The sequence below is a fragment of the Sphaerodactylus townsendi genome, linkage group LG12 (genome assembly GCF_021028975.2).
Source record: "Sphaerodactylus townsendi isolate TG3544 linkage group LG12, MPM_Stown_v2.3, whole genome shotgun sequence".
NCBI lineage: Eukaryota > Metazoa > Chordata > Lepidosauria > Squamata > Sphaerodactylidae > Sphaerodactylus > Sphaerodactylus townsendi.
The window spans coordinates 11,290,178-11,312,491 of record NC_059436.1 but is presented as its reverse complement, the minus strand read 5'-3'; the positions used below and the strand labels follow the sequence as shown (position 1 = coordinate 11,312,491).

General features: G+C 43.0%; 1 protein-coding gene across 2 annotated transcripts; it reads right to left on the bottom strand.

Moving 5' to 3' along the window:
• Positions 1-254: 254 nt before the first annotated feature.
• EI24 (EI24 autophagy associated transmembrane protein) lies at positions 255-21,190 on the bottom strand. 2 transcript variants are annotated; one of them, XM_048512858.1, is made up of 11 exons: positions 21,021-21,190; positions 13,007-13,154; positions 12,001-12,146; positions 10,990-11,050; positions 9,707-9,773; positions 7,804-7,928; positions 6,444-6,563; positions 5,302-5,413; positions 4,785-4,896; positions 3,025-3,099; positions 255-1,947 (listed from the first exon to the last, which is right to left on the bottom strand). In XM_048512858.1, the coding sequence occupies exons 2-11, from the start codon at positions 13,046-13,048 to the stop codon at positions 1,785-1,787; spliced, it is 1,023 nt and encodes a 340-aa protein (XP_048368815.1). In that variant the 5' UTR covers positions 13,049-13,154; positions 21,021-21,190; the 3' UTR covers positions 255-1,784. The 2 variants fall into 2 exon arrangements, with proteins under 2 accessions (XP_048368815.1, XP_048368816.1); XM_048512859.1 differs by lacking the exon at positions 21,021-21,190 and adding an exon at positions 16,480-16,679.
• Positions 21,191-22,314: the final 1,124 nt, after the last annotated feature.

The window sequence follows — 22,314 nt, the reverse complement described above, 5'->3', positions numbered from 1 at the left end:
CTGTGGATGTCTGTTAAGGCATAAGTTCAATGACACTTGAGAAGACCCATTAAGAGATGGAGCCTTGAGAAGACCCTTAAGAGATGGAGGAAGTCCTTAAGGCAGACTTAAGCTGCCCCTTATCCCACGAACAGGTACTGAGGAAGCCTGTTTAAAAATAAATATCAGCTCATCATCCGGGACGATTCCCTCCCCTTCGCTTCTCCTAGCAATGAAATTTATTTCTCGATTGAGTCACAAAAGCACTTTTCAGATTTTTGGTTTTTCCATTTTAATTTAATATTTCAGTGTGAAAATACTAGAGAAAAAATTATCTGTAGACTGACCTCAGTTCTGCAAAAAGCCAAAGAGCTTTTTTTTTTTTAATTTAAGTTTCTGGCCCTACAGAAGTCTGACATGCATGAGGAACACTGTCTAAAATCAGGATCAATTGCGCTCCCTTTGTGCATACACCGTTACATATGTGCACACAGACAGACGGACGCACACAGACCACCTATCGTGAGCTGACCAGTAATTGGAGGCAGCTGCAGCTACAACCACGCAGCAGCACTTCGGCTTGCTTCATTCCGACATGGCTCGGGCAATGACTGCAGAGCAGATTTGTGAATCTGAGTTGGAGGGCTTTCTGAACACAACATGGTCAAGTCTTTTTTTCCCCACAAAGACAGATCCACCATACCTTGGCATAGCAAGGCCGCAAGTGCTTTGAAACCTTGTGCAGGAACCTTGGCGAAGCCCTTTCTTTTTTCCCCACAGAGAGTGTTTGGAGCCTTGATTCTTTTCTCCCCAATTGCCAACAGGACACTCAAAGACACTAACTTTTAGAAGCATCCACTAGTTCCAAGACCAAACATTATATTGTAAATCTTATTACCCCAACCAGAGACGACGCACTTCCTGACCTTACCCGTACGCTTTTTGGATTTCCCTTTGAAAGTCTGGAAGAAGATTTTTCAAAAAAGCTCTAAAGATGTAGAATTTTTTTTTAAAAAAATCCATACATTCTGCTGTTAAGGTTAGGAATTTGTTTTGTTCTTCAGAAGCGGATCTCCTCCAGCGTAAAAACAAACATCAGCAAGCACCTGTCCGGGTCCTTCAGGGAGACACCCCCAAAGTTTATCAGTTGTCACTGTTGGACACCAAAGATGGGGGGGTAGTCCCTCCCAAGTCCACCTCATAATCTTGCGCCTGCAGTTACATGATCCGCTTTACTTTTCTCATTTCAGCGCACCAGCGATTACAAAATCCTGACCTGAGTTATATAATATACAAATAACTATGATCATCAAGAAACCCAACACTTGTGGTACAGTTCACTGTAAAGACCCCATCAGCATCACAAAGCTACGACAAAATATGTGTTACAAAATCCATTCATCCCGGAGGGAGGAGGGAAAATGGCACGGAGGGAACAGGTGTGGGGTGGGGAGAGAAGGATATACAAAAAAAACCGTACAGGCACAGGTCCATTACGCGCTACAAAACAAGCAAAGAACCTGGCTTTTTAAAAAACTCACAAAGAAGTTTAAAAACCCAGAATCCCTTCCAGTTCCCTTTCCTCCTTCCCCCAAACAATATTGTTATCCACACACACGGTGCGACACAAAACCTGTGCCTAACTTGGGCTTATGATGACAATCAAAGCGTGTGATTGGGGGGAGGGGGGACATACACACACGAGCCCCCTTGGCAAAACGGACACGGCCCTTCCCTGGATCACAGACAAATGCATCCACCAGCTGGGGATGGTGCTCTCCCTGCCACCTCACTTTGATTAGGGTTCAGTGCACTAAAGATGCCTTTTGCCTGGCAGGTGAGGTGTGCGGAGAGGGCAGTCGTTCAGCCGACGAAGAGCTGCTCAGGGAGGACTGAAAGTAGACCGTCTTGTGAAAGAGTCTGTTGCTAAGGAAGACCACCAAGGAAAAGAGGCGCAATTGGAAGTGGCTGAAACACAAGAACAGATGGCAGTCAGCTCCCGTTCAGAGACCTTCGGACCAAGAGCCACGTGCGCTCCTTGCCACAGCGGCCCAAATCCTGCTCTACTTAGCTGTACTCAATCAGAACAGTTGCCAGCCTGAAAGCAAGAGGTGCTGCATGCCAGGACATTTACGGCAGAATACATTTTTGGCAGGAAACAACCTTATGCTTCATAGAGACTCTTTCTCTGATGGCCACTTCCCTGCCTCCACAGCAATCCCTCAAGTTGCATTAAAAAAATCTCTTCCGCAAGCTCCATTTGTGCTCTCCGGGGACTCATGGCTCTGTCCCCAGCTAATCTAAGCAGGGCATGAGTGGTACACCGTGTGCATTGTGAGGAGTCTGAAGAAAGGCTGCTCACACGTATGAAGCTGCCTTATTCTGAATCAGGCCACTGGACCATCATGATCAGGAGGACTGTCTATTCAGACTGGCAGGGTTTCAGGTGGAGATTTTTTACAGCACCTCCTACCTAAGCCTCAACTGGAGATGACAGGGATCGAACTGGGGACCTTCTATATGCCAAGCAGACTGCCACTGGGCTGCAGCCTGTTTGGACTCTTGGAAGTCACCTGTCACTCTAGTACATTTTTATCCCACCCTCCTTCCAAAAGGCTCAGGGCAGTCCATGTGGTTCTCCCTTTCTCATTCTAGCCTCACAACCACCATCAAGATAGGGGAATCTGACAGCAAGAGAGAGTGCGTGGCTGGCCAAAGGTCATCCGCTGAACTTCACGGCAAAGCAACGATCTGAACCCAGTCCTCCCAAGTTCTAGCAAAGCTCTGACCACTGCACCGCACTGTCATGACTCGGTTACCCCAGTTAAAAAAACAAGCACACTCTGAGAAGCCTTCAAACCAGTGAGACTGTGTTGATTTAGTCTTCCAGTCTGGGCAAACAGAGCAAGCGAGCTCATTTCCTTATATGGAAAAACAAGGAGGAGCAATGGCCGGCTCCTTGATGACCCCATCCTCATTCAGATGTATAGCCCTCCCCATCTGACTCTCAACAATAATCGGAGGGGGGGGGGCAGAGATACATACTATGCTTTTCCTGGAGTCTTTGCTTCATTGGCGCTGATAATGAACAGAGGAAAAAGAATGGAGAACAGGCAGCCACTGAAAGAGAAAGGTGTAATAGATTAGAGGTCCCTGATGTTGAGAGAAGACTTTTACCAACAGGTCCCAGCAGCAAAAAATTTACAGAATAAGTGCTAGGCAGCTGTCTGTAAGACTCACTGGTCCTGTGAAGAGCTAGCTTCCCAACAACTGTAGCACAAACACATTTACACATAGTTTGCTTAGGCAGAAGAGAGCCAATGGCTGATGCAGGTGTAGCTATTGCATTTTGCAGGCCATTTTCCTTGCTGTATTTTGCTGCAGACTCCATGAACTAACTCCTTCTTATCCCCAGAAGCTTCAACAACATGAGTGTGGCTATATTATTATTAAAAGTGCTTAACCATCCAAGCAACTCACTAATTGCATCCACGGTGAATGCATATACATGCTGCCTGTACAGCTGTTTGTAAGAAACAGCCAACATGCATTCGTTTTACGAATGAAACTAGGGACTAGTACCTGGATAAATATATGTCTGTTCAGCTGTACTTGCCTTGAAAGTAAAAGAAAAATTAAGTGCGCCCTGTGCAAAGGTTATATGCTCATTCATCGTAATTCACAAACGGGTAGCGTCTATAGTAATCTCAAGAATAAAGCAGGGACAGCAGTATGCAGGAAAAATGTGGATGTTCCCCACCCAGCATTCTGCCATCAAGACAGAGAAGTTTATTTTCTAGATGTTCCTCATAGTATGGTCTGCATATTTTCCTGTTGAATGGAAGCTTGTCTATGCATTCTTCACCACGTAATCCACAGTGCTAATAAATATTCATTAGATCCTGCAGGCACCTTTGGAATACTGACGTGGCACGGTGCGCACAGCCACAAAATGGCTGCCAGAGGAGGCAGTGTCAGCCACAAAATGGCTGCTGCAGCTTATCTTCAGTCGCACAGTGAATGAAGATCCTTGTGCTATTGGTGGCAGCTACTGCCAAAACAACTTAAAAAAATATTTACAGCTAATCAAATCTCCAATGGCCAATCAGAAGTCATTTGGGCAAAAGCCCCGCCCATTTTCTAAAAACACTTGGTATGTACCAGGAAGGGTCAGTGGGCACCATGTTGGGGTCCCCTGCATTAACTGAATCCTAGAACATTTGCAGTGTAAATAGGTCCAAGGAACAGGTGAGGGCTTCAACCACAACATGCCATGGGAGCAAAGACAAATCACAAAATGGCTATCCTGTGGGGTCTGTGTCCATAGCCAAGCCAAGGGGGAACAGTTATGATGCACACATCCTGAATGGGCTCAGCTAGCCTGTCAGTAGGAAAAGACCAAAGCTTCTCAACTTTTTCCTATTTCACTCAAGACTGTGGGCACCAAGAAATATACTGGCTGGCACCACAATGAGGGTTTACCAGAACAGACTAATCATTGGCCAGTTTCTGGGGCTCAGCCTTGAAGACATTTCCATAGGAAAACCTTATGCTCTTACAGACCCCACCTTAGGATTGACCTATTCATTCTACAGGGCTTAGCATCATAGAACGAGTATTCTGCATGTGCAGAATCGGGGAAAACAAGGTATGCCTGTCATTGTTCTCAACATGATTTCCAATGCTTTCTTACCAATCCCGCCATTCTTGTTCGGCCACTATTTCCTTCCAGTTATTGAAGAAGTTTACATTTGCCTGACAGTCTAAAGTTTAAAAAGAGAGAGAGAAAGAATGCCTCCAGTCACCTGATAATGTAAGACGACTGCATTGCAGTGAGAAAAGCCAGTGGTAAACCAAATCCGAAGTAATAGGGCCAGTTCCTTTCAATGTTGGATAATCGTTGATGCATTTCAATTCCTGACAAGGCAAAAGTCAACACAAAGTGTTCAACGAAATGAACGAACAGGTAGAGCTCATACTTAATTTCACATTCTGAGAACTTTATGCAACATCCAAGATTCAGAGCGACAGATGCTTCTCGGGGGCTATCAGCAGCCTACAAATCCAGACCCCAGCAATATGCAGAAGCTATATATTGCAGATCCTGATGCTTCAGATGATACCAAATTCCCAAAACTCAGTTCATGTTGTTTGAATCAGTTTCCAAGCACTCCCTGATACCAGTTAGCCTCTCGCTACCCTTAAGTAATCAAGTCAATTTCCCGTTAATTGTTTTGGGATGGTGTTAAAAGAAAACCCACCTGTCTGACTAAGCCCAGCAACAGTCATCTGGCAGCAAAGGAAGCAAAGAGAAGGGCTCACCTTTGTTAAACCAGCGATACTCAAAACAGTACAACGAATAGAGCAGCGACATGTGAAGCAGGCTGACCAGCTGGCCAATGATATCGATGGGAAACAGGCTTACAATCATCCCCTGAGGAGGAGGAGAAGGAAGAAACTTGAGGTTTTCTTTTTTGGTCTTCATTTCTTCACATCACAGCTGAAGCACAATCTATTCTCCATCATTACCATCCCAAAAAAACAGACACAGTTGAAGAAGCCTTTATTTGCCCCACCCACCCAATCCAGGATGCTAAAGCTGAATTACGGGCCCATTATGCATGAAACGGCAACCTTAGGGCTCACTGCTGCGCAGTGGGGTCTCCCTGCATTTCTCCACGTACATGTGAGGTACTCCACAGCTACTGTGTAGTTTGCTTGCTGAAATCTGCCAGGCCTCTGCTTTTCCTGGTTCTCATAACTCAGCCCATCAACCCCTTCTTAAAGACACACAGTCACAAGATTACTGCCTTTGTTAAAGCCATTTAAATTGCAGTTATATCGATACTGCTGTTATTGCAGTTATATTGATATTGCAGCCCCTTTCCAAAAATCATCCCCCCAGATGAAAGAGGCAAAGCAATCCCCTGCACCACACACTGCTCAAGAAGGGGATTATGTCCAAGAATTGATATTCTCCCCAACCCCCTCGACACACACACACTTCTTGCAGGAGGTATTCCTTGTTATTCCTGCATTAGATCTACCCCACATCCACTTCCTGCCACCCCTGTAATGCGTTGGGGGGGGATTCTTACCATCCCTGGAAAAGGGGGGAGATTGAGTGCAATCATTTTTGAGCCATTTTGTTCCTGTGTCCCCAATTCCATGTCAGAATTCCAAATGTGCCCACAGGTTCAAAAAGGTTAGAGACCCCTAAATTAGAATATACAGGCTAACAACTTGGCAGGACAGAGTGAGAGGAAAGAGGGAGGCTTGATTCACTCCTTGAGTCATCTGGACATATTTTCTCTGGTTGGGACACTCCTGGTCAGAATATTATGGGCTGATAGCGGAAGGCATCAGATGCAAGCCCTCCCAGGAAGGGGTATGGTCTATCAGACCTTCTGGTCCCATCTGACTGTAAGTGCAGGTTCCCTGGTGCAGGTGTTGACTGCTCTTACCTGGATAAGGAAAAGAGCTTGCAGCAGAAGGTTAAACAACATGTCAGCAATTATTTTACTGACACTGGGGAACGGTTGAGGCTTCCTCCCTGACACCTCAAATGCCAGATCAGCAATGTCCTGAAACACAAAAAAACATTTTAGCAAAACAAAATTCCTAAGAAAACAGTGAGTAATGCCTGCAGCGGTTCTGCAACTCGGCATCGTGGATTTTGTGTTCAAGATTATGCTGTTACCTTCTTAACCCTGAGACCATTTTCTATGCTCACTTACATACAGGAAGGGCAAGAAAACCTTACACTAAAGGTAGCCCAAAATGCTGAATGACTTGGGCCTCAGCATCCCTACAGACACACCAAGACACTGAACACAGAATAAAAATCTGCATCATTGTCAGCTTAAACCTTGTGTGCTTTTCTCAAAACACAGCAGATCAAACGTCCTTTTTTTCCAGAAAATCATCCTGAGAAAAAATGGAAAAATACATGTAAAGAAAAAAAATCCTTTTTTAGAGATCTGTAAGCATATAGCCCTCCAGATAGTATCCTATCCCCTGTATGCACAAGTATATCTTGGAAAAATAACCCAGATGATGCTACAACACAGTTAAGTATCGTTGTTTCATGCTTAGCTCCACAATGCTAAGTGCTTGAATCACGCTGTTTTAAAAGACAAAAAGCCATATGTTTCAACTTTAACTAACCATCCTTACAAGTCACACCAAAGCCTCTTGGAGATTGCAGGTTGCTTATCGTTGGATTGGCATGCAATTTCCACAACAGAGTGATTATGACCTGCCTATGTACCAAGACTAACGTTGTTAGCACTGTCACTCAGTCAGGCTGTGCCAACAGAAACACAGTCCCACCATAAACCTCAACCTTGTACGGTTTTCTAGCACACTATTTCCTCCCATCTTCAGGCATGCTTTGAACACTGATTGCAATACATAACACACCCTCCTCAACATACATACTCTAGTTGCTCCTATTTTGGGAAGAGATTAAAACTGTCTCTTCCTTCCTTTCTTGTTTCAAACTGTGTCACATTAAAGTACAACCAAATGTGCATCCATCTGCAAACCATTGAATTTACAGAAAGAGCTATGAAAAACTTGCTCCCTCCAGGGGAGAGGTGTGTGTGTGGAAGAAGAAAAAACAACCACAAAAAGATAGTAAACTTAGTGGCTGTATTTGAATGGTAAGAACAAAACTGAAAAGTGACCTTTGTTAGGGAAAGATTCCAGTGTAAGCTGCCATGTATATAGTTTTAAAGAATTTTATGGTAGATAGAGAAGGTACATTAAGGACCACCCAAAAGGCATCTGCAAGCAATGCAAACTGAGACCAAGATTGCCTACCTGAAACCAGATGGCATTGACGACTTTACTGAGCACAAACAGAGGAAGAACCCAAAGAGCACTGAAGATGGAGGTAAGGATAAACTCCAACCAAGACCAGACATCACCATGTAATGAAGGGTCACCTTCCAAGCAGAGACCAAAATACCATTAGCGATACACACACAGGGTTAATACATCTTGGGGGTTAAAAAAATGCCCCCTCTCTTTGCTGCTGATTATCCCCTGAAAATCTCATCTTCTGACAACAGTACAGTCTGTGAAAGCAGACAGGGATGTATTTCTACCTTGCCTTCATTGAACAGCCAAGCCTCACACAGCTCATTCACTAGCTTACAAAAGTATCCTAGCAGATGGACTTTCATTTTGTCTAATGCTATGAAAACAGGCATTCCACATTTTTACCAACATGCTTATTTGTAGCGTAGTTCAAAGACACAGGCACAATGCTTTTGAGGAAACAGCAGAGAAGCTGCTTCCATCTTGAGAAAGTGCCCTAAAATGCTCACCAAGAAATATGTCCCAAGGTACTCACTCGGACTCATTTCCAATTATATTTGCTTAGGACTGGGCAGGTGGGGTCACAGGGTTTTTCCAAAAATTACAAGATGGAAAGCATTTTGCCATGCAGAATACAGGTGAATAGAAGTCTCACCTAAGATAGTGACCAAACACTAAAAAAGCTGTAGGTTTTGGCTCTCAGGAGTTCAGAGCACCCTACGGAAATTATGGGGTTTCCTAACTTTTTTTGTTGTTTGTTTCTGAGAGCATGCAAAAACAGTAAATAACAAAGGAGAAAGGAATTTATCCATGGATTCTCTGGAGTTCAGTGTAACCAGAAACAAACAGTAGTTCCATAGATGAATGGCCCAGAGAAAATATTACACATCATTGTATCAGTCCTAAAATCTTTCTCCCATGAGATACAGATGAAGCCACTTAAGCTTTAGTACGATGCACAGACACATTACTAACGGATCCTTCAGTACAAACAGATCTTAAGATTTGGAGCGGGAATCAGAGAGAATGTAAAAGATCAAGGCCGAAATACGAAGGATAACTTTAGATATGCTTTTCCTCTTTGAATGGCAGTCCTCCATGCCACACTATAAATACTTTTGAAACCTTCCTCATTTTCTCAGTGAATTTGCCATTAGGGTTCCCAGCCTCTAGGTAATGGCTAGAAATCTCCTGCTATTACAACTGATCTCCCAGCAACAGAGATCAGTTCCCCTGGATAACTTGGCTGCTTTAGAAGATGGACTCTGTGGTGTTATACCTCACCTTTCGCTAATAGTGCCCCGTCATTGGCCGCTAATAGTGCCCTGTCATTGGCCCTTAACATCTGGGCCGCTAATCCATCACTGAGACTCGCCATGCCTCCCTTTATTGTAGGGAGGGAGGGATTTTATATTATTGGAACACTGGACGCCAACTAACCTGCATCTTGAATCTTAAATTAAATTTAAATCTGGGTCTATATCTGATAAATGTATTAGGAGATTTTATTGCTGCTTTTAAATGTTATTTTAAATGCTATTTAATTGTACTGTTTTTACATGTTGTACGCCGCCCAGAGCCCTTCGGGGATGGGGCGGTATAAAAATCTAATAAAATAATAATAATAATAATAATAATTGAAGTACCTCCCCTGCCTGGGTTCTGCCCTCCTTAGGCTCCACCCCCACGCCTCAAAGTATTTCCCAACCTAAAGCTGGCAACTCTATTTGTGATGCAGAGTGAAGAGGTACTGTTTGAGAAACAGAGGCCAAAAGCTCCCAGAGGCATGCCACTAATTACTGTCCCACAATATACACACTGATTGACGACCAAGACCCAAGGAATCAGCCAATTTAAAAAGAAAGCGGCCGTTAAATGTTTAAAGTCACAGGTTTGCACTTACCAATGATGTGTGCGGTTGCTGACTGAAGAACAGGTATGAAGACCCGGTAGAACAAAAGGAGACTAAGCTAAAGGAAGAAGTGAAGAACGTCACTAAAACTTTATGACAAACACCATGACCGCATAAACACATTCATTGGTCCGTAAGCCTAAAATTAAGGGTAGATTTGCACATTTGCTTGCAGTTGCCCTGTTCCACAGCTTCCACCAGGTATGGTGCTCTCCACCACACAGAAATGCATGGGAATACTATGGGGGGCACATCAATGGGGGTTGCAGGCTGTGGGGGGCACATTTCTGAAGACACAGTCTCAGAACTTTCAGGGTCTCATCAGGAGACTGCCCTGATGATACCCCTCAAGTTAGGTGCAGTTCGGTTCAGGGGGGCCAAAGTTATGGACCCTCAAAACTGTAGCCCCCATCTCCTATTAGCTCCCATTGGAAACAATGGGGATAGGGGCACCCCCTTTGGGAGTCCATAACTTTGGACTCCCTGAACCAAACCTCACCAAACTTGGGGGGTAGCATAAGGACAGTCTCCTGATGATACGCTGAAAATATGGTGCCACTAGCCTAAAAACTGTGCCCCCTGCAGGCCAAAAATGGAAAACCACTAAAAATACCCAAAAACGAACCCAGCATTTTGATGCCCCCCACAAGGTGATGCCCTGGGCAGCTGCCCACCTTGCCCAATGGGCATTACGCCAGTGGGGTTGGGGAGGCAGTAGAAATTGGCTAAAGTCAGTTCTACCCCTGGAACACCCCCAGAACACCCTTAGCCACAACGAGACATCTTTCTGCCCTGATAGGGCTGGAAAATGGCAGTGGCTTCCAGGATCAGGCACCACGGAACTGCGCAGCAATCGGCCACCTATCTTCCCCCTCCACTAGCACATTTGCCCCTTGTGTTGGCAGGGTGGGCATCCACATCAGCACAGGGCTATGCTGATTCCTATGGTGAATCTGCCTCCCCCACCTTTTGGATTGGGCAGTAAGAGACTTGATTTCTAAGTCAGTATCTGGGACCAGAACATAAAACAAAGTGCCTGGCCTGAGATAGCAATACATTGGTGCCAAATAGGACTCTGGCTGTTCAATTTCACATTTTAATTACTGCTTCTTTAGGCAAAAGGAGCTTGAAAATTAAGCTAGTGCGTGTCTTCAATTTGCAACATTATCTAAACAAGAAAATGTCAGCAAACTGGCATTCAAGCACTGAAGCAATGTATTTGTTTGATACCCAGAACTTTTCTTCTTCTTCTTCAAAAAGCTGCATAAACTTACCCAAAATACACCTCCATTCCATGCACAACACTGAAATATTCGGCTCACAATCCGGGGTTCACTGGGTGGCAATAAAGCAAAATGGGTGAATCTACATGGAACCAGAATGTATGAAAAACCCATTCCTATCCAAACAAGAACTACACCAATATCTTAAGATTCTCATGCCAAATGCTGCAGCTCTATTTGAGCTAAATGGGTATTTGTATGGGAGACCACAGGGAACCCCAAATAAGAGTCAAAATACAAACCAATAAATGATCAGCCTAAAACAAATTCAGTAAAAAAATCCCTATAAATATGTATTTACTTACTTCATTAATACCTCACCTTTCCCTCCATTGCAGACTAAAGCACCTTACATCATTCTCCTCCTCGCCTTCCTTTTACCCTCACAACAACCTTGTGAGGTAGATTAGGCTCAGCATGTATGACTGGCCCAAGGTCATTCAGCCAGTTTCCATAGCACAGTGGGGATTAGAACTCATGTCCCCCAGATCTCAGTCCAGGAATCCCAAACATGGGCCTCACATCACCCACCAACATCTTTCCTGGGGAGTGCCAAGCCCTCTTATAAAGTAGGTGGGTCTTTGCCTCAGCAGAATGTCTGATTGGCTGTGCAGATTAAAAGGAATCCTGCTTCTGCCTGATATGTTGAACAGTTACTATTAGAGTTATACATAATCGCAATTCCTGTCATTTTGTGATTGGCCTCACTTCGGGTGGCAGCCATTGTGTGACCAGCCTGTGGCAGCCATTTTGTAACAGCACACTCTGCTCTTTGTCAGAATTCTAAAGATGCCCATGTGCACAACCCAATGTTCTAACCACTATACGACACCAGATGTGCCATTCCGATTTTCATTTCTTCCAAATGTAACTGTCAAAATCTCTAGGGGTGTTACTACAGCTCCCACTTGGGTTAGGAAATAACCCTCATACTGGTAAAGAAAACACATTTTTACAGAAGAGTCCAGCCAACTCCCCAGTTTCCCTAATTCTTGTACTCACTTCTCCTGCTTCCTCTCCTCGCTCTGTGCTCTTCTTTGAGCAAGTACGCTGCTTGCTCTTCTCTTTCGTTGCTCTTCCCTTTTCTGCTGGATTCGAGCATCCAGCTTGGAGATTGTGCAAATCCCCCATATGGAATCTTTAATTCCCTGTACACATGAAAAAGCAACAGGCCTACATTCAACATTTTCAACATTTTTGTACCTTAACAGCCATTAGTAAGTACAGTGGTGCTAGCATAACTGGAATTTGCACCAATATGGAATGTAAACACTATGTTCTCTGCCAAGAAAAATCAAAATTTTGAGCAAAAAGTTACATTTTACAACATGCACCAGTTGTCTTAATTTAGTGAATGTACACAACATGGTTTCTGAAATAGTAGTATAGTAGTTAAGTTATAGTATAGTAGTTAGTTAAATAGTATAGTAGTTAAGTTAAATATCTGAACAGACTTTGGCCCATTTCAGACGCTTGCTCAGTATTCTCAAACAGGCAGCTGGGTAACCACCAGGGCCTTTCCCAGCCAAGTGGGGACGCCTTCCCTCTTTATTTTAGAAAGAGATGAATACGCCAACATGCATCACACAAATGGAAGAAACTGAAGTTTAAACCCACACACAGTTTCTCAAAATGGGACTCCAGGGATATTTGCACTGGGAAGAATTTTGCATTATTTATTTATTTATTTGTTAAATTTATATCCCACCTTCCCCCACAGGGCTCAGGGTGGCGAACAATAAAACAAAAAAACAACCATATAATAAAACAACCAATATAATATACCAATTGTCTCTAATCAAACCTGCTTTATACTTCCCATGGAGGCTATCAGTTGCTTTTTTTAACCTTTGCTGCTATTACAAAGTTTGCCAGGCCCTTTTCCAATATTCTCAACCATACATCTTAAAACTCAACATGTATTACTGAGAGACTCTGAACTCTAATCTCAGCCCACAAATATTCTTTGCAATCTCTCTGTTACAGACAGGGACAGGAGAGCACTTACCCTAATGAGATCATTAAGGAAGATCTTGACACTATCTGCCATCTCTACTCCAGCATTGCCTCCAAATCCAAAACTATCAACTACAGGGTGAAGGGAAGAAGTGAGCCCAAACCTCTCTCATGGTGAAGAGATGGGAAATTGGTGGAGTCTGAGAGGAGAAAGGGAGGAAAATACAGGTTAACTTTGCAGAAGCAACAAACAAAACATGTTTATATGATGGAAATACTTCGGGACTACTTAACTGATGCAGGGAAGGGTGGCTCGTTTTGTGAGTGCATCTTTACTGTCTAGTACTAGTATACATTTATATCAGTGTTATTGACAGCTCCCATTCAAGGGGGCCATGACAATTATAGTCCTGCAAAAAAGCAAAGGATATAAAAATGTCTATCATTTTTAAAAATATTTACAGGATTCTCTAAAGAAAGGTGTGAAAGTTAAACCATACTCAACACAGTAAAAAAAAACTAGTAGTGTAAACACTTAGTAAAAAAACAGTGGTATAAAAACACCCTTACTGACCCACCCTGTGCTCACCATGAGGAACGGTGGTCAATAATCCAAAAATAAATAAATGAATATTTATTCCTCAGTAAGGTTGCTAGGTCCCCCTTGGTCACGAGTGGGCAATGTGGGATAAAGATGCCAAATCCAGGTTAGAAAATTGCTGGGGAAGAAGTCTGGGAAAGACAGGAAACTCAGTGGAGTGCAATGGGCACATCTCTGTCATTTGGAGATGAGCTGTAATTTCAGGGGATCCTCCTCCTCCTCAGCCATCCCATGAACTTCACTAAGAGAAATCCATATTGGCCAAGTCTTGCCAGCCTTAACTGCCATTCTAAACGCCTTCCAGGCTCTGCCTCTGTTTGTTCATATATCAGAATAATGCCACAATAGCAAAATACTACTTGCCCATCATGACAGGGAGCTTGTGAAGCAGATGACACATGTGCCCCTTAATTCCCATAAGTCTCCATTGACAGGCACCAATCGTACACTAACAAAATCCTTGCAGTCTAAGCCAAGTGACTGTCCAGCTCCAGCCTGTGAAATATTACCTAAGAACACCTCAAATATGATACCATAGACAAAACTCACTGACTCATCCTCTCCGCCCACTCGAGAACAGAATGTTATGCTGACCTTATTATTCATTCATCTTCTTACCAAATCAGTAATAACAACAATGTTGTTGCTAGCAGGTTTATGAGTGCTCTGGCAAACATAATGCTCACAGCATAAACAAGTGATGAACGCTTCTAAGGATTAACCTAGGTCACCAGGGCCAAACTTCAACATGGTAATAAATACAAAAATGTTCATGGAGGTATGTTTTAATAAAAAGTTTAGAACTGTATTAGAATGCAGACAGCCTGAGAAGGCACCATGACAATGAAACAGACCTGAGGCTCATTGCAATGATTATTCTAGGCATCAACTCCCTTTTACAGCATTTTTCTGCCTTTGTAATCTCACTATATTTTGCCTAGGAAGTTGTAGTTCACATTTTCTAATTCTGCGATCTTAGCCCAGTGGCACTGTTCACTGGATGTTTTACGTTGTAAAACTGCATTGTTTTTTATTCGGTTGTTTTTCAGCAAGAAAGGTAGGCAACAAGTAAAGTAAATAAAGGCTAATACCTAGAACTTCACATATATTATATTGACAAGTTTTACAATATCACACAAAGGGGGAGGGGTGTCAGTATTCTATGATTTTATTATCATCAATACAGGAAAAAGTCTGAGCAACTTTCATGATTTGCAAGACCTGGCAATGGCACTTTAAGATTCACAAAACTGTCTCTTAACCCCAACACAAACACTAATTCAGCTCAATTAAAGTCTCCTCAGCTGCCAACGCGCATGTTTTAAAAAGGTTAAATGATCAGTGATAACCTACACACATCTATTCTGTTTATATCCGCTGGATAAGATACAGCTACTCCAGGATGAATCATGGAGACAGGCCATTTGGAAAAGAAATAATGCACACTGATGCTTAATTCTCACCATGGTGAAAAACGTGCTTCTAAAGTCAATCACTTCACACTGCAGATGGGGCTCACATTATGGAATACTGCTATGTGCAGAACAAATGTATTTTTTGTATGTAACTAATTATCACAGAGCTTAGGGCTCTTCCCTGACATGCCAGTCTTCCATATGCAAGGAAGGATTTTTGTATGGGGGCGTATTCCATCTTGTCAGCTCCTACTAGCAGTTCAATACAGCCAAGATACAGATTCATCCTTTAGGTGTCAATTAGACCACAGAATATAACATATAACAATGACTGAGAATCAGAAAGATCATTTCCAGAAGGTCAGAGCAGCAACTGACTTCAGGGAAAGGAGGACAGTCACAGTGGGTGCAGAAATGAGTGCAAGCATTCATGGCACGATCTCAACAAGAGTTTGGATTTATACCCTGCTTTGAGGGACACCTTCTGTTTGAAAAGCTGGATAACAAGTTTGTGAACAGCAGAGAACGGAAAGGTGGCAGATTAGACAGTATGCTGTGGGAAGGGTACTTCAAGGCAGAGGATTGGGAACATGAGCATGGAAATTTGAAAGTCTCAGCAAAAGAAATATTACTTCTGGCATGGGCTGGAGCACAGTAGCAAGCACATGTGGTTCATGAAGAAAATTTCAGATTTAACCTATGGCATCTCCAGTTAAAAAAGACTTCAGACACCAAGTGTTAGGAAATGCCTTTCTTTTCCTGAGACGACAGGCAGCCCCAGCCTGTGCAGTAATCTAAGCTAGTCAGATCAATGGTATTAATCAGAATAAAGTCACTTCCTGTATTCATTAGAAAAAACCACTGCCTGTAATTTATAAATTTGTGGTGCTAACACCATTTGCAGATGTTCCATTACGGCAGCATGGTGCCAGAGCATTGGGGGTACTTTAAAAAAATTGACAATCTAGGGGCAAATTTTTAGGGAAATGGGTTGCTAAGGGGTACATGAATGAAAAAAGGTTGGGAACCACTGCTTTTGGTGGATTATCACCTGTACTATAAATGGTCTGTGGCTACTACAGCAACATATGAAGCTTCCTTACAACAAGGATATTTATATTTTACGTTGCTATGTAAGGCAATTCCCCATGTTCATTAGTGGCAACATCACAAGAACAGCCTGGCCGGATCAGACCCTTTTTTCTATCTTGAACCGATTGCCCATCGACTGTAATGTAATATAAACATTGTCTATTATGAGGCTATAGGGCAGCTTCATAATCTCAGAAAGAGGAGCAGCGACTGCAACAGAACATATCCCACAGAGTCTCTGTATATAATAATACTCTATGCCAAGCCTAGGTTACATTTTTATGGGGGGAAGAGCAAAGATTTATATTGGAGGTGCAAAAGAGCTTGCAATTCGAAAAGGTGGGGAAGGGACCCTAAAAGAGGCGCTGGACGAAAGGAGGGGAAACGACTCTCCCCACTAGGGGCTCCTATACTTGCCGGCCCGGGGTCCTCGGAGTCCGTGGTGGCGGCGGAGCTGAGCCAGGCGGTGACAAACGGGGGAAGACAGCAGGCCGCTGCGGCCACCAGGAAGCTCAGTGATTCTTGGGCGAAGGAAGCGGCGGTGAAACTCCGGACAGGAAACCTCTGCGCATGCGCGCCCTACAGCTCTGCCTCCCTCAGACAAGCAAGCAACCAGACAGCCACGAGAGTGGGGAGTGGGGAGATGGAAGGGGGTGGGGAGGAGGAGCGCGCATGCGCTCTTACGCGCGACTCCGCAGGACCGGAGCAAGCGCAGTGAAGCACCCGAAAGGGGTCGGGCTCTTTTGAGCGTTGCCCCCTAGAAAGAAAAGGGAGACGATGCGGCGTTGCCATGGAGACGCGTGCATTTATCCGAGACTCAGCGAAACGTCAGATTATTCCAGTCAGAAGTTTTATATAGGCACTTAACATTTCATTCCTGTTGCAATTAAAAAAAAAAAGACCACTACTAAAATCAGTTATATCAAGTGTCAGTGTTGACAAATAGTGACATTAATCATATCAGATCAAATAGTCTGTCCATCCACAAGGCTTCCATGAGTGAACAATGCATGGGTCATGAAAATGAAAATCTTTCATTACAGTTAAAACACACTTTACTCATGAAGCTGCCTGATACTGAATCAGACCATTGGTCAGTATCATCTCAGTTTGGCAAAGAAGTACAAGTACAGTCACATCCACCATAATAATAAAAAAAAGTATAAACATTCCAGTTCCCACTGCAAACTTCCAGTTCCATCCTTTTACAAGTTAAGTCTCCCTCACTGAACAGACCAAACTGTGGTTCATGTAGGTGCAGTCCTAAACTGGTATACGGTACTTGCAAATTATTCCCACCTTATTCAAAGGGGCTTACTTCCAAGATAGTGTTCTTAAGACTGTGCCTAGGGGTATTTCCCCAAGTGTAAACCCTGTTGAATAACATAGGAGTTATTTAAAGTTGCCAACTCTAAGATGGAGAATACGTTGGTATTTGAGGAGGGAGAAAGATTTGGGACTGGCAGGATGTCAGCCGGGAATAATGCTACACAGTTAGGGGTGCCAGTGTTGAGTTGGGAATACCTGTAAATTTGGGGGATGAAGCCTGAGGAAGGCAGGGTTCGGGAGGGGAGGGACGTCAATGGGTTATAATTCCATAGAGTCCACCTTCCAAAGTAATCATTTTTTTTCAGGTCAACTGATCTCTATCAGCAGGAAATCAGTTGTTGTAATCCCAGGAGATCTCCGGGTCCAGTCTACAGTCTGGTGGCCCTAAATTATTCCCAGGTAGAACTGCTTATTGTTGCTCTTTGTATCCAGGAATAATAAATTGCATAGCAGGATTTTACATATGCACTTTGTAAAAGAGACTTCCAACAAAACAGGAACATCTTAAATTAATGGGGGGAAAGGGTTCAACAGGAAAATCTCAGTTTTGCTTCCATGTGAAATAAACAGAATAACTGGATAATATGAGAAACAAAAAAAGAGAGTCTCCAGTACAACAGCCTTTTAAAGATATTGTAACACGGTTTGAAAACTACTGCTTTACCCTATAACTGATAAAGATTAGTGGCTCAGTAACCAAAAAGTTCTATAAAACTTAGGACACACCATATTGCAAACATCCTAAAATTACAACACAACCTTTCAACAGATTATTGCAGTCTTGTAAACAGGAGATATCTTGAGATCATCATCTAATTATAAAACAAGTGGCCAATCAGTGAATTGCTGGCTTATCCAAAAACCCTCGGATAGTAACAAAGGAAACATCACCCCACCACAGCCAAGAAGCCATTCACTATTTGATTAATATCTTGCATTAATTTTGGGCATCAAATGAATGTTATAGCTTTTTCAGGATTCATGGAGGATAGATCTCTCAGTGGCTAACAGCCATGACAGCTAGGTTTGCCAAAGCCAAGATGGCAAATTCCTGGAGATTTTGGGGCACAGATCGGGGAGGGTTTGGGAAGGAGAGGAGCTTTAGTGGGGTATAAGGCCTTGCAGTTCCAGATTTTCTCCAATGGAACTGATCCTGTACTCTGGAGATCACTTTTAATTCTTGGAGATCTCTAGGCCCTACCCAGAGTTTGAAAACCCCATTCCAACTGCCAGTTCCTAGAGAGTGGCAGTGAAGGAAAGACCTTCATGCCTAGTTTATGGGTCTGCCAGAATAACATGGTTGGTCACTATGAGAAACAGAATGATGCACTAGAAGGGCCATTGGTCAGACTCATCTAATGTAGTCACCATATATTGCCAAAAAAAGGGGGGGAGAAGAATGCAAGAATTGACCTACATTGCCTGAATGTTCAGAAACCCAATTAGGACGATATGTTTCAGGCAAAATAATTTCAGTTCCCTTTGTGCTTGTAATTAAGCCCGGGCTTCAGATATATAAGCAACTGGGTTTAAGTGGTTGCTACTTGCCTATGAACAAAAGTTTTGACCTCTTATATGACTTCAGAAAGAAAAGAAAGGCTAACTATTCTGTGCTAAACTAGAGTTGATGCTTAATTTCTTAAATATCTTTTTCAGTGATTGTACGCAAGGCATAGATACAAGTTTACCCTGTCATGCTGTATCTTGCAGGCTGAATCCTTCACCTTCTACATAATCAATTACGACAGTGTTTTTATGTACACTTAGCTGGGAACAAAACCCATGTGGCACATACCTCTGAGTAAACATGCATAGGCTGGCACTGTTAATTATCAAAAGTTCAGTGAACTGTGCTCATATTCTACATCATACGTGGTTCTACTTGGTACACCCCAAACAACCACAATCTCTTATTTAGGGGGAATAACAGCAGCTACCAATAAACCAGGAAATTCACCCTTCTGGCCCTTTCCATCCTAATCTCTAATAGTTGAGAAACAGAATTGAATTAAGTGCTGCATCCCTCAATTTAACCCCTATTTTACTTCTCTGGGCAAATTAAAGACTGCATAGTAAAAGAATATACCAGGGTTTTTTGAACTTCTAACCTTTGGGGAACTTTTCCCACAATTATTTGTTTATTACAGAACTGTTGCAGTCAGAAAATCCTAAGCATATTCTATGTTTTGCATTCAGTTTATGCAGAGTACTAGTTAAACCTGTTGAGTCCCACAAGCATGTACTCCATTGTGGTTATAGGCTGTCCTTCTGGCACATGTGTCTGACAAACTGATCTTTAGGAACACTCCTCCCCTCAAAGCATCCAAGAACTTTGTGAGTGTGTAAAGTGTCAGCAAGCTGCACCTGAGTTATGGTGACCCCAGCAAGGGGTTTTCAAGATAAGTGAGAAGAGGACATGGTTTGCCAATGACTTCCTTTGCAGAGTCTCTCTTCCAAGTACCAACCAAGCTTCGCTTCCAAGATCTGATAAGATTGGGTTATCTCACGCCGCCTTTCCATCCCCTAAAACCTTAGGGTTCTTCAAAAACATGTTGAAAACCACGGCAATATGTCAAAGGTTATATGATAAATCTGTGGCAGAGTGAAAAGGAGAACTATTTCTTCATTCACTTAATTTATAGTTCCATACATTCCAGCAACTGGACACCTAAATCTATGATGCACATGTCACTTGGTTAAGCACTTTTAATATTTGAATACTGGGTCATAACATTTTAGGAACAGTGTAAAATTAATTGTTTAAAATACTGCCCTCTTTGAGATACCCAATCAGCTCAAAACAATAAATGAAACATAATAAATTACCATGCTTCATTCTTGGATTTGTTATCAGTTCTTTGCTCAGATTGGGAAGTTCTATATAGTTTGAGTCAGGATGAATTTGGAACCAATCTTTAGTTGTACTGTTAGTATCTGATGAAGAGCACTTTGACTTCCAAAAGCTCATATCCTTGTATGAATCTTGTTAGCCTTTAAGGGGTTACGAAACTTTAAGGAGTTACTAAACTTGAATCCTAGTCTTCTACTGCAGACTGACAGCTACACTACCAGAAACTAGATGTGCTGTAATTACTATGAACTTGCAAGCCAGAACAAAATAATTTTGTTTGGAGGGTTTTTGGTGGCATATTTTTCCTATTTGATGAGGCATCTTTAAATGCTAACAAGCATCTATCCTCTTTTCAAATTTAAAATGTAGTGACATTTACTCACAACGGAGGGAGAACACGAGTGTAGCCTATGTACTGAAAGCGTTATTTCTGCACCCCAACCAAGATGCATTACCTTGAACACGCACAGATATCTTATCTGAAGAAGTGAGCTGTGACTTACGAAAGCTCATACTCCGTCAGAAATGTGGTTCATATTTCAGGGGCTACTGAACTCTGGCTCTTGTCTACACACAAACACTTTATATCACACCCCACGTAAGCACGACGTGCACCGATTCCCCAAACGCAACTATGTGATGCGTCCAGCCTTTACCCTCCACTGATTGTTGCCTCTTCCAACACAACACACACTATCATTTCTCCACCCAACAACAGGCACTGTGCAAACCCTCTTTCCTCAACCTTCAGCCCCACTTTCTCCAGGCTAAAACTTACCTTTGCAGACTCTCCAAACAGCCCTCATCCAGGTTTCCACCAACCCATCAGCCTCTGGCTTGCAGGCAGAAACCTTCGTGGATCCCAAATCTGTCCTATACAAACACCTCTCCCATTCGAGGCCGGGGCATCTTTGTACACAGCAAGTGCCCGCTGGTAAATGTAGTTCCTTGCTTTGCTTTGCATAACAGGAATGGGAGTCGATTGCTTGCAGGGAGCACTCTGGGAGCTGTAGTTCTACATTGGTCTTCTCCTTGTCAGTGCAAAACGGGACAGAGTAGAATTCCCACGGCAGAATTCTAGCCCACTCCCTGCTCCCATAAGTTTGCATGAAGGCGTGGGAAAAATCCTGCAGTTAACCAAATGTTAATATGATCCCTCAAGTAGGGCCAGTGGGTGCATTGCCCTTTTGGAATACTGGTTTGTCTTGTTCAGTAATATTTTTACATGCTTTTCAAACATTACGGTAACAGATCTTACTGAGGGGAAAAAACCCCAAATGCAGTCTGGAATCTTAGTGTTTTAAAAGCTTTTAAAGATATTACTGAACAAGACAAACCAATATTCCAAAAGGGCAACACACTCACTGGCCCCACTTTACATAATAAAAATAAAAAAATAAGAAAGGAGTTTAGTTCTTTCAAAACAAGGAGAATTTAATCTCTTTTTTTTTTGCTTGGGAGAGCATTTGAACTCTCAAGCTTGACGGCTTTTGTAATTCATGTCAAAGTATCAGAGAGAGAGAGAGAGAGCGCAATGCAAGACGGAGTGCTCAGGATTTAGTTCATTTTCCAGCAGGCTCCAGTTTGAAAAATAGAAACCATTATTACCCGTTTGAGGATCTTAGAAAAGGAGGGGTGTCGGGAACACTTGCAAAAAAAAAATATGGATGAAACAAAAAGGTTCACAATGGGTGGTTCCGCACAGGCCAAATATAATGGGTTCAGGGGTATGAAAAAAGCGTTATGGAGAAGAAGTTCCCACAGCATTCACCCCACCCCCCAAATGCTAACCCATTATATTTGGCTGAACCTGGGTTAAAAGAATTAGCGACCTAAATTAGTGACCTCCCCCTTGAACTCTGGTTTCAGATGCTTCCTGATTGCCTGCGCACACTACAGCAAGCAGGAAGCATTCAATTTCCACCCCCTTCCATCCACCATTATTGGGGATTCCCAAGGCGGCCTCCATTAGAGCGGATTCTCTAGTCGGCCGTAATTTTGTGCCAGTAAATATGTGTTGGGGGGATTCTAGGGTGGGGGTGTTCTTGAATGCACAGCTCACAGAGAAACAC